We start from the raw sequence: 19,344 nt of genomic DNA, 5'->3' as shown, positions 1-19,344 counted from the left end.
TGTCATAATTACATGTGCCAGTTGGAGATTTAAATGCATTTCACTTTATGCACTTGACTTATGAAATGAACATTAGTCTTTGAGGAGGTGGGCCAAACCTGACATTCCTCATGTAGCACAGATACAGTTCAATTTATGCAGCCCTCCCTTCCTTCCAAATGGTTATTGATTACATAAATAAGTAGGTAATTTTTCTCTTTCAGAACTTTGCAGAAAACACTATGAATGAGCTCCTTGGCTGGTATGGTTATGATAAGGTTGAGTTGAAAGATGGAGAAGATATTGAATTCAGGAACTACTCGGCAGACGGGGAAAGCCGCCAGCACATTTCTGTTCTCAAAGGTAATGAGACTTCATGTTTCTGTGTTCATGTGAAGAAGGATTAATAGCTCAACCTGTCTAAATTGGTGTGGATTGGGAAGCGTGTTCTGCTACTTGTGTCTTGGTTGCTTTGCATAAAAATATCTGAGAGTATCTTGTGCTATAGGGAAGCCAATAAGGTATGAGGAAAATCACTTTACAGAATTGCTGTTGGTTTGCTCTTACTGATGTATCTTCGCAAATAATGCCTTTTGTGAGTCAGTTGAGAGTCATTTACCTGTGGTACCAATAAACTTCTCACAACTGGAGGAAAGAGGGAGCCCTTTCTTAGCAGAGTGGCTTTAAGGAACCCTTTAGCTTTCCATACTAATGCTGCTTTTGAACTTTTTAAAGTGTTGAAAGATTTTAAACTGGAATATTCCCAACACATGTAGGAATGAGTGTGAGCATTCACAAAAGGCTTCGTATCCACCTTTGTACCACACTGTCTTCTGAAAGTGTAGTAGAAATTTTCCAGGGATGGAATTTGTTTGAGACACTGCCGAATCTTTGTGATTCAAAATGTAAAGGATGAGATCCTGTCTGTTTGTTCCGTCATTCAGTTTTTGCCTTCTGACTCCTCAGTCCCATGGGATGGGTAGGGACTTGTCATCAGAGTGAAGAGAAGAGTAGAAAATTACTGCATCTTGACTTACCGAACAGGAGTTCCACAAAGGTGAGGTAAAGAGAGGAAATTGCAGCAGCTCTTATGCTCTTGGAGTGCCGCTTTTCACTGTGTTCATGGACAGCAGTGTTTGGGTTTTCTTTCTGAAAGCCAGGAGCAGCACTGTGTTCAGTGAGTGTTGCAGTGAGTACTGATACCAGAGAGAGCAGTGCTGAAGGAGACAAGGCTAGAAAAAGGTGAAAAAATTAGAGGTAAGGGGAAACAACCTAACTGTGTTAAAATTGAATGTTTGCAGCTCGTTAGTTCTATAGCAACATTGGTGATCAATGATTGTTTTTCATTTAAAATGCAATGGTGTTAAGCTGCCTTTGAGGATACTTATATGCCTGTGTAGCAATGCTCTTCATTTATTTATGTTTTAATAAATAGATCTTTTATTGAGTGACTTGTGGCTCCAGTCTATGCTTGATGAAATTTGTGACATACTTTTTTTATAGGCACATGATACAAATCCTATGTTTTATGTACCATAGATGTCGAATGTCTGTGCAGGTAGAAATTTTTTGTGTGTTCAATCTATGGGAGGGAAAAAAGTACATTTCTCGTTTTAAGAGATGGGGGGAGAGGGAGTAATGAGAATTAAGTCCTGTCCCATAGCTGAAGTGTATTAGAGAAATTCCTACAAATAAGAATCTTGAGGTGATTTGGATTAAAGAATTAGATTAAAAACTGTCATCATTTCATGCGCACTTTGCTGTGATTTCAATATTTTGTTCATTTCTTTAAATCCCTTTCATTATTACTACTCATATGTATAGAGAATTAAGGATTCTTTTATTCTTCAGTTTATGCTTCTGGCATTGGTGAAGTCACAGTACACTGGCTGTGATCACCATGCACACAGTACAAATAAAGTACAGAAATAGGATGCCATTGACTAAAGAAGGCATACTAAGGATATGTATGACAAAATAATCTTATCTTTTGCAAAAAGAACGCGTGAATTTGATAAAAAAAAACAACTGGAGCATTTCTGAAGAATAGTGGAAAGTATGAATTTCTATAAAAGGGAAAATGTCTGGGTTTTTTTATGCACTCTTCTTGTGTTAGGGTAAGTAATTTAATGAAGAGATTGGTGAAAGTATGTAAGGCCACTTAAGAAATATATGTGTCATACTGTACAATGTGTTCTTTGTGTTTTACAGAAAATTCTTTGCCAAAACCAAAATTACCTGAGGACAGTGTTATTTCACCGTACAATATAAACCCAAGCTACCCAGGGCTTGCAGCAGGAAATGGACTATCGGACTCACCAGCAGGGTCGAAGGATCATGGGAATGTACCTATTATTGTCCCATTAATTCCACCACCTTTCATAAAGCCACCAGCAGGTAAATCCTAATGTACTATTTTTTAAAAATGGTTACTGTCATTGATGATGTCCTGAGATTGCTAGATCATTATGTCTTAGCAAGAGGGCTGATTTCAAAATGATTGAAATCTGGTCACAGGGAGCTTTAAAATGGAGTGGGAAGGTGGCTTTAGGTGCTTTACTATTCTTGAAAAACTTCCACAAATGCAGTGACAACAAACTTGCACTGCTTGTGACACTCCTCATGCTGGATTATAGTCTCAGCACTTCAGTAGAGTCCGCTTTTAGGAAAAAAAAAAAAAATTGTTCTGGTGAATAAAGCCTTTAAGTAAATTAATGGAAGAATATTAAATTGAAAACAGTCTCCATGAAGGGAACAGTGAAAGAGACAAAGCCGTCAAATAAGTATCACGTCTGTATATCAGGTTAACAAGCTCATATTGGGAAAACTGTCTCTTGATTTCCATTGAAATCCCTGACCATTGTCTCTTGAGGGTTTAATAAGATCTTCTCTCTACCCAGGAGACTGTGCTGAGATGTTTTACCTTTTCATTAGATTTTTATCAGGAGTGATTTTATAATATGCCATTCCTCGGAGTTTGCATGAAAAATGATTTATTCCACTCTGCATGCTGCTTACTGTAATCCGTGAAAGGAACTCTTGCGGCTACACCAAGGTGATTAATTGTTGTGTTATTGTTTACTGCTCTACACGGTGTGATAATTGGTGAATCTAGATAGCAGTAGGCTCAGTCCTGCTTCCATGGACGTCCCTGCGTGTTGTTCTGGTTGCTCCTGAGCGATCAGGGTGACATGCAACACCTCTCCCAGAACGGTAGCTCTCCACACACAGGGAGGCACCTTGGCCAAAGAGTCCCCATCAGGTGCAAGGGTGCCTCTGCTCAGGCAGAACAGCTTGTAGCATTAGGTCCCAGCTGTTAGATGGTCACCTCTGCCCTTCGTAGCTTTTTCAAAAGGTAGCTGTAAAATACCTATCAGTCCAAGAACGTGTTTGCCTGTTGTCAGTCGTGTACAGTTACCCCTCCTAAATTACTGTTATGCCATTGAGTTTTTTCTCTATAGAAGTATACTAATATGCTATGAATAATTTTAAAATGTTACTCAATACTCATTCCCTGCCAAAAACTTTCAATCTATTTTATACGGTATTTGCTAATTACCAAAGCTATTTGGGCCCATTCCTGCAGCCTTTACACAGCTAAAGATCTCGGGCCATATGGGCTGGATCCTCAGCTGTTGTTGATTTGGCCCTAAAGCTTTAATCAAGAGCTTGTGCCATCCCAAGCTATTTTCCCCTCCAATGTGAGTCACGAATGAATCCAGAATGCTGAATTTGTGGTATGTGAACACAAGGCTATAGCATGCATTGTGCAAATTGCCACAGTTGCTGGATTTTTATGACATCAAATAAGCAGGAGGAGATGGAACTATGAAGTAGAAAAACAAATTACTGCAACAGTAGTTAAGTGGACACAGGGGAATCTTGGCCAAGTCAACTGCCTTCTGTTCTTTGTCTGTCCACCTACAGCATATGATCCTGTGTTCAAATTACCACTAAGGGTAACCTACAGAGAAGGCTTTTCATAAGTATTTTTCAACTTTACTTTTAAAAATCCATTAATTAATAATGGTTGTTGTTTTACCTACATAGGGGATATAAATGCATAATCTCTGCCTCCTCTGACTTTATCCCATGATCAGTAATGAGCACTAGATTACTGTGACTTCTGAGCAGATGAACATATTTATCTCACCTTTGTTTTAGAGAGCAAAGCTTGGGAGGACTGGAGGGGGAGGAGAACCACAACCTTTGTGGGATTTGCAATAAGCATGGCTAGTAATTGTTTCATTTTATCTTAGGGCGTAGGTGCCCTAGTCATGATCATCCCAAAGAACTTGGCAAGAAACAACTGGTGAATACAAGTAGAAAAGGGAGTACAAAGGAGAGCCAATGTGCAAGGCAGTGGTCTTGGCACTGCACTTTGACACTGTTCTGTGGGCACTACATCAAAGCAGAAAACTTCAGAGTGATACAAAGCCAGATGAGAGTAACTCTGGGGATATTTTCTTAGAGTCCCTTGCAAACGCAGGGGATGACTTTGGAAACAGCACAAAGGTGCTTTTTTGAGTTGAGCATGCAAATGATTAGACTCACATCATTAATTTTCAGCATGGGGGACAGACAGACTATGACTGACCTGCCACAAGAACAGAAGCAACTTACATTTGTTTGAGTTAATAAATGAAGTAAGGGGACAGAGGGAGAGGCAGAAAGAGGCCAAAAGAAAACTTCAAGGTCAAAACACTGGGCAGGAAAAGGGACATTTGCAGTGTATTTTGAGCAGACACACATAGGACAAAGTTACATTATGGACCAGAGAGAAAACCAGGTAGTAATGTACTGTAGTGACTGATATGCTAAGAATTGGGATGCGTCCAGATTTTGTGAATGGATGAGGAAAGCTTTTAGATATTTGTACAGGAGAAAAATCTACAAGACTTAAATATAGCTTGAAACAGAGTACCCATAGGTAAAAATGATACCTAAATCATGACTCTGAAAGACAGGAAAGATGGTGCAGTCCAACCTTATTGAGCAAACAATATGGAGTGAGCACTCAGGGAGAAATTATTAAGACTTTAATTCTTGCTGTATTGATCTTGAACAGAAGGGTCAGCGTGAGTAAAAAGGTGTCAGACAGGCTGAGGTATTCATTTGGACAGGAGTGCAGTGGTCTGAAGAGGATAAGCAGATCCAAGAAACAGTCACAATGAATGATTAGTTGAATAATTTTTGCTGATAAGAATCTATTCAGATAAGAGGGAGAAGAGAAAGAGCAGAGCATGGACGATGCTCACAGAAGCCTGAATGGAGAAATGGGAAGGATACTTGGCATTGTGCACTGATGTAGCAATTGCAGAGGTAGAAGACACTGGGGATGACAGTCAGGAAGCCAAGGGAAACAAGATTTCCAGGGAAGCAAATATGAGTCTTGATATCAGAAACAGCTACCAGCTTGAGCAAGAGGGGGAAGGAGTGCTGATCCTGAACTATGTCCAGGAAGCTGTCATTGAAGATTTCAGCAGATTAGGTTTTCCTTGAGTGTGCTGAAAAACTCTGTACTGTGTCTTGTCTGCATTCATATTTTGTACGACCAGCCTAAAACCTGGAACATTTAACAAAATTACCTCTTTTTCCCTCACACCTACTTTGCAGTAAAGCGTTTTGAAAAACCAAATAATTTTGACCAATCTGACTAAAATTTTATCTCCAACCTCTTCAGATTTCTGTTTTAGTCAAATGAAATGTTAGGTACAAATTGGCTTATATGATCTTGGAAAACGTTAGGGGTCTACCTATCCAGAGAGGTAGCTGCAATAAAGACAACCTCTCTTTGCTGTACCTCAGAATTACATCCAAAAAAGGCTGAGTTAAATGCATGGGCCCTGTGTGGTCCACTGATTGTCTACAGACTCAGGTTATGGCATGTTAGTGGAGGATGCTAAATCCAGTCATGGGAAGCCTCCACCAGAACGATGCAAATTGCTCAGATGTGGAGGCTGTTTTTGCAAGAGCATTGCGCTGATTTGTACCACCAGGCAGATAGATCACAGTCAGACAGTCCCAAAACAAATGTGACTTTATAAGTCAACATCAGCCATCCAACCTGCATCTGGAAGCAAAAAAAGAAGTCAGTGCTGCCTCCAGAGAGTTGGTGTAAGAGTCTCCTTGTGGCCAGTAACCGTCCCTCTTGCCCAGCAGGCTGGTAACTACGTTTAGAATTGGCAGCAGATTCTGAGTGATCTTCAGGGTTAGTCTCGAGTACAGCTTGTTGCAACAAATTGATCTTATTTCTACTTGGTGTTAGAAGTTTCTTATTTTCTACACAGCAATGTAAAGAGGATGGGTAGGGTTTTCTTGTTGCTTGGGTTTTTTTTTTGTTTTTTTGTTTCCAATTTAAAAATTACATAGAAATAGCAAGGAACAGAAGTGCAATAGCCAGGAATGATCTAGGACTAAAAATTCTACCACAGTTGTGCATATTATTTGGCCTTAGTAATGTATCATGCAAACCTTTTTTTATTCTGAAGTCCTTAATGACAGAGTAAATCTAAGAGGGCACTTAGGGTGACTCTACCCTTTTGCTCAGGCAAGTTTGGACGACTCTTGTTACATAGGATGAAGGAAGGCTAAAATCAAGACTAGTTAAAGAGGAATGCAAAAAATTCTTTCGATGCAGGTGAGAACATGCTGCCTTCTCCCCCTGGCACCTGCTGGAGGCTATGGTGTCTCAGTTTTCCCGTTTCTTTGAGTGCTCTTTGATTTAGTTTTTCTTAGGATCCCAGTGGCAGTGCCTTGGTAGGGGAGGTACAAGTGCCGCATGGTCTATCCTTTGAGCATGGTTGTTGGCAAAATCCTTCCCTTTCCTGCCTCCTTCTGTGTACAAGCAATGCACAGAGTGTGTCTGCTCCTCTGAGCATCCCAAACAAGAACCAGCTCCCTGCCGTGCTGCACTGCGAGGGGAGGTCACTGCCGAGGGACATGGTGGAAGGGGAGGCAGAGAGGATGATGTTATGCAGTTCATTGAGTTTTTCACAGGGGAAAGAAGTACGAGGGGAAAATAATGCTCCCTCCCAGGGTTTTCACAAGATAGTGAGTACATTTGGAAAAAGAAAATGTATTTAAAACCTACAACCCACAGATCGGTGTCTCTACATAATGTTAGGTTCAGTGATTTCCAAGCTATAATGGTTGGAATTGTACCAGAAGCTATCAGAAACTCATGAAAGTGAAAGAAAACTGGGCTGCAAGAACTGTATCTGGTGAGGCAAAATGTCTTAAAAGGGAGGCAGAAACATTTCCAGTTCTGAGTACATTGTAAAATAGACCCGTGACCTAAGCTGGCAAAGAAGTGTCAGATTCAAACAGTAAAGTGAATAATTAGGTATTTTATAGAAAGGAATGAGTGATTTTCTGTGTTATGTCTTAATATTACTTTAGAATTAAAATTTATTGGCGATTTTGTAAATACAAGTGCACATGAGTAACTTCGTGCAACATGTGGGAATAAGCAGAGTCACTGCCCTACAAACATTCTGGAACTGCCTGCTGAAACCTCTCTCAGTATTTACATTGTATTGGAGGAATCTGGAAGCATAAAAGATATTTTAAGTGGTGTTTAGCAAGGCAGCAAAAATAAATTTCAAGGTCATCTGTCAAAATTCACCAAGGAATTGGATCTATGACTGCATTACCAAGAAATCTGATTCAAGGCAGAATACAGCGGCAGTTTTCCTTAAAAAAAGACCATATTATCAGATCTAATTAAGTCTATATATTGAGGAGACTTTCATTTTACTATGCTCTGGATCCCTCTTCAATACTTCACAAATGTGTTATTCCAGTTGCTGAACAACATCACAATTTCTCTAACTACAGGTTTAGCTCTCTACTGCAACAAGTCCCATAGTCGCTACTCTTCAAATTATTTCTCTTGTTTTCAGTTTGAAACTAGTAAGTAGGCTCACTACTGCCTGGGTTTTTTAAATGCCAGTGGTTGCCAGGATGCCTGCCCCATCTAGCCCACTGTTGATATCTTTTGCTCTCTGTAGAGGGCCAAGTGTTTCCTTTGTGCTAAAAAGAAAATCACAAAGTCCACACATTCACCTTAATAGCATATATTCAAAATACACAGGGAGTTCCCCCTCTATTAGCTGAAATAGGTGCTTTTTTGTTTGCATGTTTAAAACCTGCCTAAATGCCAGCTTTTGTGTTGTGTATTCAGTCCTTACTGAACTATGCATAAGAATGTGCCTAAACTCATACATAGAAAATGTAGGCAGGCGGTGGTTCCCCAAAATGATTTTTTAAAAGGAGCTGGGACATTTTGCTTTATTGGCAGAGTAGTGAACTTCGAGACTGGTCCTTAAAAGGAAATGCATTGTAGAGCCTCTGAGGTATTTCCATAGCGATGGCAGCAGCAAGCTTTCTATTGTCAGCCCTATGTTTTAATCTTCCTCTGGTAATTACTTTTTCTAAGGTACTTTTTGTACCTTAAGTTTGTCACCCCCCCATCTATTTAGAGGACCAGCACTTAAGGGATATCACAAGTGGATCTACGGCAGTGTCTCAGGGCTTTGTTTCTTCATTTTTTTGAGGTTGAGATTGGCTTGGTAAATCATTTTGGGTGTAAGAAAAATTACTGTGATGGTGCTTCTGCCTTGCTTGGGATCAGCAACCTGAGGAACTGCTTTGAGATGAAAAATCTGAATACGTGCTCTTTGGTTTTCTTCAGTGGCGATCTGGGGTTTCAGAAGCAGCAGGCGGGTAACTCGGAATTAACTAATTCTGAAATCCTGGCAGATCCCAGTGGAAACAGTGAGCCCTTATTGTTATTGCTGCAGATGCTAGAGTCAAGTTAAGATTTAATGTCTTTAAAAAGGAAGTTTTGCAGCTTTTCACTAGAAAGTCGTAGAGAAAGAAGCTAAAATATTTAATGATTATATACCAGTGGATTGAGCATAGTTCCCATCTAAGGGTAAAAGTGCTATTTTAGCTCCCTACCAAGAAAACGTGGGATCCGAACTGCCTGGGTGAGGGAGTGGGATGCAGCAAACAGAAAAAGAGGGGAAAGTGGAAGAAAGCAGTAGTGGGCGACATGGCTTCTTTTAGTGTGGTGTAAGGAAACCAATGCCAGAGATGAGTTGGGTGGTTGGGAGATGCTGTGGAGAGATGGAATGCCAAATATTTGCTGTATCAGATCACAGATACAACCACAGCCAAGGTACAGGTTTCACACAGGCTCACTCAGTCCAGGTGCCATACTTGAAATCTCAGTCCCGAACCCTGTGCCCTCCTGGTCTTCCTTCTGCACAACAGAACTTTTTCAATGCTGCGGTTGGGCACCTTCATTATTTTCTTGCCTGAAGAACTGAGTGTCTCCTGCTGCATTTCTTGCAAGGAAATATAGAAAGTAAGGTTTTGAAGTAACTGCTCATGGGTCATAATAACGTACAGGATTAGAACTGTAGCTGCATTTAGTTTCACCCACCTTTTTGAAACTGGAGTTAAAACTGAATGTATGTATCAGATAGTTCAAAACGGTTTTTACTAGAGTATTGCAACCTAAAACTTAGTAAACCAGTAAGCTGATCAGGATCTAATTCCAGAATTGTAGGGATTTTAGGAACATTGTATTAAACACTGTAGGTCATGCTTGTTTGCTTAGATAAAGACACAGGACTGTACATGATGGATTTACTCTATTGTATTCATTGCCTACCTTCACTTCTCCCCACCTCTCCAAATTATGGTTCCATATAAGATCGATTAGTGTAAACTGCTGCTCTCTGGATTTAAGAGGAATAATTTTCTGCAGCTCCTTCACACTGGCTTGAAAGGAAAAAAATACCAAACATTCCGCTTAATTAAGACCTAAAGAGGCGGTGCAAACTTTTGATGATTAATTGAAGCATGCTTTAGACTGATGCATATTTAGTTATTATAATGTGATAATTTTATCTTGTTATACAAACTACTCCCTTTGGGAACATGATTTAACACTGCAAACACTCTGTGTTTATTGCATTGTTCATTATGAAAAATACACAGGCTAAAAACCACAAGGAGATGTAACTGAACAGTGTCTGTGTGGTGGGTGCAGGGAGTAATTCTTCCACCTGTAATGACACGACCCAGGGGCAGAAAAACACGATATTGTAACTCCCACAATAGCTCTCCCTATGAAGAGTTGAGATCTCACAAAAGTAGGGGCTGGAAATTTAGACCTTGTACAGCATGTGGAAGGAATATGTATGTTCTGCTGAATATTCTCCTGTTACTGTTCAGTTGTGTCTGTGCCATCTCCTCTTTGTCTCACCTGTATGAATGCCCATGCTACCTGTCATAAGTGTGACAGATCTGAGAATATGTGAAACACTTTGCAAAAGCAGGTCATAAAGTTGAAGGCCCAGATGGAGGAAAAAAAATGCAGTTATTAAAAAGTATTTTCTTTCACTTCAGAATGATCAGTGCCAGGTCTTGCAAATTACATTTTTGTACTTTACGAACATGTGTCAGCATAGCTATATGAGTCCTAAAAGTGATGGTGAATGATCTTCATCAGAAGAGCTGCTCCAGTGAGAACTCATGTGATGGACATAGGCATGGTGTCAGGATGAGCTCGTGTTACTTTAAGTAGATATACTAAGCCAGAGTACCAGCAAAAGTTTGATTATGAGCAAAAGAGAACATTGCCGATGTAGTATACTCATGTAATTATCATGGAGAAGCTTTCTTAGTGAAGTTCTAATCAGAAAAATATTAAAATAAAGACTGAACACAGATAAGCAGTCTCAAATTGCTGGATTTGAAATTTCCACTTCTCTCTGATCTTGTTGCTTCAGGTTCTTCTTGCTGAGTGTTCTAGGGACAGGAATTTGATACATTTTCCTGAAAGAAGGGCGGGAATCTGTTAAACTGATTTTCAAAGAATATGGCCTTGAAAAACGAAGGTCTGTGAAAAAGTGAGAGGAATTTTGTCTTGAATGGAATGCAAGATTTGAATTTTTGGTTTCATATTATTTCAATTTGTGTTTAGCAAATGACAGCAGTTAAATCCCAAGACTCTGACTTTACGTGTTTCACACAGTCTTACTGGTTTAAGTCTTAGTTTTTGTTTCCTACTGCTGGTAGAAACACAAGAAGTATTTCTTTTCTATTGACGTTTCAGTCATCTTTTTTTTGGTCACTAAGCTTAATACACTGTAACAAAGCATCCCTATTAGTTATTTTCACAAGACCTGCTCAGATCTCTACCACAATTGGTGCAAAGAAAGCAAGCACACAGCTTTGGACCTTTACCATTGTCTCCAGCTGTCATCCACACCCATAGGCCATAGCTCTGTACTTCTCCTCAGCACAAAGCGTAGACCCTTTTCTCTGCTGTTCTTAACTTCACTCAAAAATGAAAGAAAGAATTTGATTTTAGACCAAGTTTTCCTCGTGCTGGGCTGGACAGGGCTCCTCCTGATGGTCCATAATCGTGTTATACTCGATATTTTCTATTTCACTTGATGAACTCTGTTACGAAAAGTTAGAATTGCATGGAAAATTGACTTGGGCAAACCTGCACCTGAGGGAGATTACTTAAATAGTGATGCATTAGTGTACTGTCACAGGAAGTGCATGCTCTAAACCCTCTTCTGAAGTACTGGTGTTTCCTGGCTGCTTCACATGGCCATACTCAGTTAATCCTTTTGTAGCTGTGTTCCTGAGTCTGTTAAATTGAAGAGGCCTCTAGTTTTATTATTATTGTTACTATGGAATGGATTATATTGTACGTAACCATTGTTTGATGTTTGGGGCAAGAAGGCAGTAGAATAGAGAAATAATTGAAGTTCTTTGTATTTAGCTAGACTACTTTTCTCCCTTTCTCCCTTCTTTCAAAATGATGAACACTTTGATCAATATTGATGATGACTCCTGGATATCACCTGTCACTTCCTGGAAGTGCAGACAGTGACTGGATGTAGTAGTTTGTAGACCATTCTCTGCTGTTTTATTGACTGTCAGATCCATGGACCACAAGTGAAGCAATGCTCTTCAAAGGAGTCCCCATGGGGTGGTGGTAAAGTTTTGCTGGTCAGAGCATGGCAAGACAGCAACTTGACATAGTAGGTCCCTCTCCCTCTTTCCTCCTCTCCTCTCCTTGCCAGGATATATCTCAGAGAAAGTCTTTGGTAGGCGGAGGTGGACTGAATCTTACTGACCTGCATAACCTCCTGCAGAAAAATGCACAGTGTGGCTTTTCCGTGTAAACAGTTGCTGGCGGGAGCATGTGTAATTGAAAATGGACAACTGTGTGGATCTTTCTGATCATTCATGGGAGGCAGTTCATGAGTATCAGCGAACAGGAGCTGAATGATAGCTGAGGTGTTCTCCCTATCAAGCCACTCCTGAAAGCCCCTGAGATTTCCAGTGGTGGAGCTCTGTATCCCCTTAAAAACTGTGCCCCAGATGAGACAACTTGCTTCAAAAAGAGCTGTTCCAGAACCTACTTTGCCAGTGAAGTCTCTTTCAGCTCTGTAATATTCTTTTTTCATCCAAGAGAGTTACTCTCACCAGAAATGAAGGCTATTAGAAAGATATCACTGGTAGATCTCTTTTCCAGAGATAAAATACTTCTTATCAGTAGATGAATAAATGTTGCTGTTATCTGAAACAAGAGTCTACCGTCTGGTTCCTTTGATTCAAAGGATCTTCTGTTGCCCTGATACATTGAAAAAGGCAGGTTCAGTCTGTAAGGAATTGGTTTATTATGGTGTAAAAGTAGCTGAATCAGGGTCCTTTTGTAAGAGCTTAGTATTTTAAAATGGCTCAGGATAAAAATGGGAGGAAGAGCTCTTGGTCTGTGCTGGAGTAGTTAGCATCCTGGACAAGACTTGTCTGGAGAGAAAGCTGCAATGACCCTGTGCAACACCACCATAGCAGCACCCTGTGTGCATGGCTGATATTACAGCCAGTTCAGGGGCAGGCTTTTTGACCCTGTAGATGACTAGTGATAGTTTTGGCCATAGTGTTTTGATTTCCCTTGATGTGCAGTATATGAAGGTATTTATAGTATTGGCAAATCCCACAATAAAGGGCAAGTTATAAAATACATTAAACACAAATCTGTGTTATAACTTAGCCTTAAATATTGGTTTAAAGGTAGGCAGTCTGATTAAACCTAAGAGGTCATTATTTTACATTGTAGAATTTTATTTGTAGCTGTAAATCATAACACAATTTGTCAAAGGAAAAAAGTTATTAAACTGGCAATATTTATTCCAATAAGGTGAGTAAAATGCAGCACGTAGTTCTGAGTTATGATAGTCAGGGAAAGGAGCCAAATCACTCTGCTAAAAATTAGTTTGCCAATAATTTTACAGAACGATGACAGCGTAGCTTCAAAAACAAATCCTTTATAGGGAAATAGGATGGCTGCATGACAGAATCTCTGAGCTATGAATTCTCCACAGCTCATGGACCAGGAACTGCTTTAATAGTTAGTCTTCAGGGATTTTTTTTCCAGAAGTTAGACAATGGCTGCTGTCTGTAACTGAAAGGTCACTCTGTATCATAAACTGGACATACGAACTGAAGAATTCTAAATTTTAAGTCAGAAAGATTTCTGCTAACTTATTACCTTGATCTATTCAGTAGGCTTAACTGTTTCACTGCCCTTGTCCGTGAAGCTGAGGGGGGAATGATGACCACAAGGATATTGCTGCACTTTAGCAAATAAGTCCTGAGGTCTTTTTACATGGCAGAAGGCATTACATGCCACATTCGTAACACACATTAGAGAAGAGCTTGAAAGAAGCTTGGGAACTCTGCCTGAATTAAAATTTGACCGATGAGCATAATGACTGGAAAATAACGTGGCATATTTTGCCACAGTGCTGCATCTTCTGTCTTGCTCAGGTCTGTGTTTCTGTGACTGCTGAATTCACACAAAAGCTCCATGTTTTGTATGGTAGTCATTATTTCAAAACTGCAGAAAAGGGGCATTCCATGTTCCTTCCTCCTATTTAGAAGAGAGCTTGTGTCAGGAGACCTGCCTTGGTGCTGTCTCTTCTGGCTGTGTTTATCACCAGCTTGCTGAGCAGAATATCTCAGGGGCTCACTACTGCAGACTGTAAGTAACAAGAACAAAGCAGCAATACTCAGCCTCCAGTCTTGGTTACTCATTTAATGGTAAAAATTTCTTGAGATTTTCAGAGATTTTCAGCAATGCACCATTTTTGAAGCTAATCATCTTTTCCAGCCATTTTAGAAGCTTTGCCAGTCTGCCAAGGCTGGCTGGTATAGGTCTCCTGCTGCCTGAGGATGAAGCTGGTGATCACAGGCATGCACAGTTCTGCTCTCTGACAAAGAGGAAGTTAGAAATAAGATGAACCAGTGCTATTTGTATCTAAGAGTAAGTGTGCAGATGTCTGAGGAAGGAGTTTGCATCTCATGTAAACATTGTTCTTATATTTTTGTTGTAGAAGATGATGTGTCAAATGTACAAATAATGTGTGCCTGGTGCCAGAAAGTTGGAATCAAGCGCTATTCCCTGAGTATGGGAAGTGAAGTGAAATGCTTCTGCAGCGAGAAGTGCTTTGCAGCTTGCCGAAGAGCATATTTCAAGAGAAACAAGGTAAGAGAAATAAGGAAAGATGCAACCTACATAGACATAGCTTTATGACCCAGCTTGGGTCTTATTTAGCATCTAATAGAAGCTTTTTTTGTTTGTTTCCTCTGTTTCACCTAATCCCTCCACTTTCCATCTGTATTGTCTTTTGGACTCTCAGCCCTTTACTAACCTTCTTTCTTTCAGTTTCCTTCAGCTTCATGCTTGGGTTTTGTGAGAGTCAGGGAATTTAAAGACTGATAAGCATTAAGATGACTCCCAGTTTGGCCTTAGAGTCTCAGGATGCTTGCTACATATACACAACTAAGAGGAGGTATCATGGAAATAGAGTAGAGGGGGGTTTTGTGTGACAGGTCCCAGGGCATTGGGATCATGACCAGTGGGTAAATGCTTTCAGGGCCTAAGTCTCAGTCCCATCACAATAGTGGACATTTTTTCAATGCTGCTAGTGAGCTCTAGTTTCATAATTTTAAAGTGTATCATTACTAATAAATTATCAATGCTGCAAAATTCAGACACTATACAGCTTTTGGGTTGGGGTAGGCAATGTTAGAACATCTAAAGTAACATCAAAGTCCCTCCTACTCAATTTAAATTTAACTCTGTCTAAAATTAGAATGCAATCCTAATATTGAATGTCTACAAAAATTGCTGTAATCACTGAAGTACAGTGCCTGAAAATGCCCTCTAGGTTGCTTCAGCAGCTGTTTTTGTATAGCAGAATGTGCAATATGTCACTTAAAGAAAAATAAAGAAGAAACACTCCAACATTTTTGTTTGTTTAGAAAGTAGCTATGTCCTTTTGGTGCTAAATAGTGTGAGACTTTAGGTAGCTTTATTGTCTTAGAAATTTTTATCATTCATAAAACCCTCTACATCCTAAATGATACCATTTGCCCTCATGCTACAGAACATTCCAAGCCTGTCAAGTTCAAACTGAATTCAGGTCTCTAAATCTGGTCTTTTACATCTGTGATAATAACAAATAAATACATATGGATTCTATATTCAAGATGCAATGTTATAGCAAATTAACCTCCTTTATAAATTTGGGTCAGCTCATCCTGCCAAAAAAAAAAAAAATGCCTGAAGAATTAGGTTGCAAAAATCAGTAGAGTGGAATTTTAGTGGCAGTCTTGGAGAATCAAGCTCATAGTGTCTACTGGAGCAGACAGGCAAGTAAAAGTCACATGAGTCTTCTGTGAAGAGTGTTGTTTACGTTCTTTTTGTCTAAAAAAAATTGTAGAGGAGGGAAATACATGCTCCTTAGATGCTCCCCATTCCAAAATAAACTGACGTGGATGCATGCGTGTGCGCGCACACACGTATACACACATGCAGCTCAGTGTGCATTACAATGTGTAAGACACAGTCCAGACACTCTGGGCTGACAGGACACAGATCCCCGTCAGCTGAGTGCTCCTGTGACTTCCAGTCACAAATTTACATGGGTAAGGTAGTTCAGATAGTTCATAGTAATGGAGGCATTGTCAGTGATCCCGCTTAGGTGGTCCTGTGTGTTCAGAATTGATGAGTACCAGATAATTTGGGAAACCTTGGAGATGCAGGTGAAAGAACAGTAGTTCTTAGGGGATTCTTTTTCACCTACATCTTAGATCCTGAATCAGGAGGTTTAGATCCCTGCTGAGTGAAAATAAATGCATGTTAACATAATGCATAGGTGTTCTTCAAACTTCTAGTAACCCATTAATAGTTCAGTAATAGTTTATGACCATGAATTCAATCAGTTAGACAGCATATAAAAAGTTTCCCTTTAGCTGATTTGCTGTTTATTATGCTTGTGCTTTATTGGAGGCCTCCTTGTCCTCGTATTACGAGGAGGGATGAATTAGAGCATCTCATTCTCCTTGGTTCCCTTTCCTACACCTCTGTTAACTTCTTTGGAAAGCTAAGTGATGCTGAATATTTCTGTCCAGAAAACTCTATGTATTTATAATTTATTTTTTAAATATATATATAAATATATACACACACATATATATATATCAATACAATAGATGTTCCTAATCTTTTCATATACCATCATATACCAGTGAAATGTCCCATTATTCACTAAAAGGGTTGCAAACTGACAAAATGTCATGTGGGAGGACTTGGCAAAACATGGCAAGATAACGTTTTTGATAGCCTGTTTATTGCTACATTGACTCTGCTTCAAAGCTAAGCCAGTGAGTAAAATCTTTTTCCCCTCTGGACCAGTGGAAACCTGGAATTGCACAGGATCTGAGCAAGTAGGGGAAATCTGTAGCTGGTTCTTGCATGTGTGTTTATGGCATTAGATGATCAGGGGACAGAATATTTAGGAACTGCTGCCATTAAATTAAGAAAAGTACAGTAGAATTTATCAGACCCTCATGCATCTTGGTTTACATCTCACCTGTTAGTAATAGAGTGGAACAAGAACAGGATCAAAGGATCCAGGCTGCAATAGTTTCAGATTTAACTGCTGACCTTTAATCTGTAACTTCTAGTCCAACAGAGTACCTGTCTTCTCCATGAATCTAATGCTTATTTATGTATTTAAGAAGGTATGCCACTCTACACTTTCTCATTTTTCAAACAGAGGAGCAAAATAGTCACATTTCACCTGCCTTATGTATGTTTTAAGCAGTGGATCTCCACCACAATATAGTGTTGTATTACATTAAATATGTACAGCTGCTGTGTTTCTGGGAGCTGATAGGACTTTGTGGTCACTTTATTTAGGGCTTGAATTTCCTAATGGATCACGTTAAGCAATCTTCCCTCCCTCCCCTAGATGAGAAGTGCTGTAATAAGCACTTGCTTAAAATGATAGGACTATTTAAACAGTAAAGAGTAAGTCATCACTAATGTCTCAAAACAGCACTAAGTAATATTGCAAATTATCCATCCCTGAATGGCAATTGCTGTGTTCAGAATTAGGCCTTTTGTCATCATCCTGATGAAAAAAATCATCTCCCGTACACAGGGCAAATGCACAGCAGTGCTGCATGCCCCACAGGTTCCCAGCTGGGAGATGGCTTGACAGGGGACCACACTGAAGTGCCATGAAAGTGCTCCAGAAAACCACAGGTCATCTGGGCTGTGACTGCTCCCAACTTCCAACTCCTTCCCAGCCCTCTCTTGCAGTAGGTTTAGCAAGAGTAGCAACACTGGAATAAGCTGGCAACTTGCTGGCCTTGGGAGCTTCTGGACCCAAGTAGTTTAGACAGAGGTGCTCATCAGTCCTTCCTGCCTTTTGTCCTGGTGGAGCTGAGTTTATTTGTGCTCCAGAAGCTGTGCCTTGTACCCTGCATCTCTACATAGCCAGGGCTGTCAGGAAGCTTTGTGGCTGGGACGGGGAGTTTGTAAGGAAAGGGACTTCTGCAACTTTAAATTGCTTTTCTTGTAAGAAATGCAAATTTTACTCCAGGTATCTTGAAGTCATGACCATTTAAAATTGTCTATATCAGCAGCCATGCTTTACAAGAATAGAAATTAAAATGTTCTGAAATTATACTGGGTCTCTTAATAGAGTAAGTTTGTCTAAATTACCAGAAGTAAATGAAGAAAAAATTAAGGGTTTTACTCCATTAAGTGAAATACAAAGTATTTAGACTAGATCAGATTTAGAAAGAAACCTAAAAATACCACCACTACCACCCCCAAACAAAAATAACCCAAATCTGCATTCCTGCTCCTGCTTGGTCTATTTTGCATAGTCAAATACACATAACAAACTACTGTATAATGCTAATGTGTTGTGTATAATACCAATTAAAAGGAAGCTTTGCGGGAAAAAGGAGCACTTGGTACTAATATTTGTAACTGAAGATTTAAGATTTGGAGCTGTTCTGATGCTCCCTTCCTTGGAGATTTAATTTTATAGGCTATCTAATATAAAGTTAAGTACCAAAGAGTCACATAACAGCAAAAAGCACTAGACCACCAAGTTTCAGAATATTAAATTTAAAGGGAATGATTGGCCTCATAATTGGATCCAGTGAGTTTGAAGCCTGAAAAGATTAATTTTGAAATCAAGTTTATTGACTCAATGGGTCAGAAAACAAATTTATTATGACCAAATAGCCAAACACAGAATGAGGGCTGAATTCATAGAGGTTATAGGCTCTGTTCAAAGATATATTAAAGGATAATTTACTTGATTTGACTAAGACATTGGAGACAAAGTGACTGCAAGGTTGTCAGCCGGTATTTTATACTTGACCTTGTTCCTGCTTTGCACTGCCTCCCAATCAGGAAAAAAAGATAGATGCTTTTGATTACAGTGCAGTCAAATTTCATTCACACTAATAAACAAAGAAGCATAAATCAAAAAGTGAAAGTAAACTACTCTTTAGCACCACAAAGATGTAAACAACAGTGGCTTTTTCTCCCTGTACAGCATAGTGATGGACAGCACTGTGTTGAAGTTGGTAGTGGAGACAGGGAGTGTGTTTTAGGGTCTTTTATTTGATCTGTGTGGCAAGAATGAATGTGAACAATCAAATGGAGCTGTAAGAAGTCCTTCAAATTTATTTAGTCCTAAGTTCTGTTGCATTAGACAGTTCCTTACATTTTCAAATTATATTTAAATATTATAAAAGTGCATACAACATCATAAAGCTTTAGTACTCCTGCCTGCATAGTTTTTTGGTTAACTGAAGTATATCACTATGTGATTAATCTGGACATGTATATACAAACACATCCTAAAAACTGGGAGTAAACAGAAGCTATTATTCCCCAAAATTATTACTGAGGGTTGTCAGAGAAAGTTCTCTTGATTTCAAGCTTAATTGTGC

The 19,344-nt window shown here is 39.5% G+C and overlaps 1 protein-coding gene across 1 annotated transcript in view; it reads left to right on the top strand.

The window, feature by feature from the left end:
- The window catches only part of SOBP (sine oculis binding protein homolog), a 115,070-nt gene that overhangs the window by 9,140 nt on the left and 86,586 nt on the right, over nt 1-19,344 (top strand). Inside the window, 3 exon segments of the mRNA XM_050316347.1 lie at nt 204-342; nt 2,191-2,376; nt 14,412-14,563. Coding sequence (XP_050172304.1) covers nt 204-342; nt 2,191-2,376; nt 14,412-14,563 — 477 coding nt within the window.

Source organism: Myiozetetes cayanensis, unplaced genomic scaffold (assembly GCF_022539395.1).
Source record: "Myiozetetes cayanensis isolate MyiCay16 unplaced genomic scaffold, myiCay2020 scf2-11, whole genome shotgun sequence".
In the NCBI taxonomy this organism is placed as follows: Eukaryota; Metazoa; Chordata; class Aves; order Passeriformes; family Tyrannidae; genus Myiozetetes; species Myiozetetes cayanensis.
Note: the sequence above shows the minus strand (reverse complement) of the source record. Positions and strands in the feature narration are given on the sequence as shown.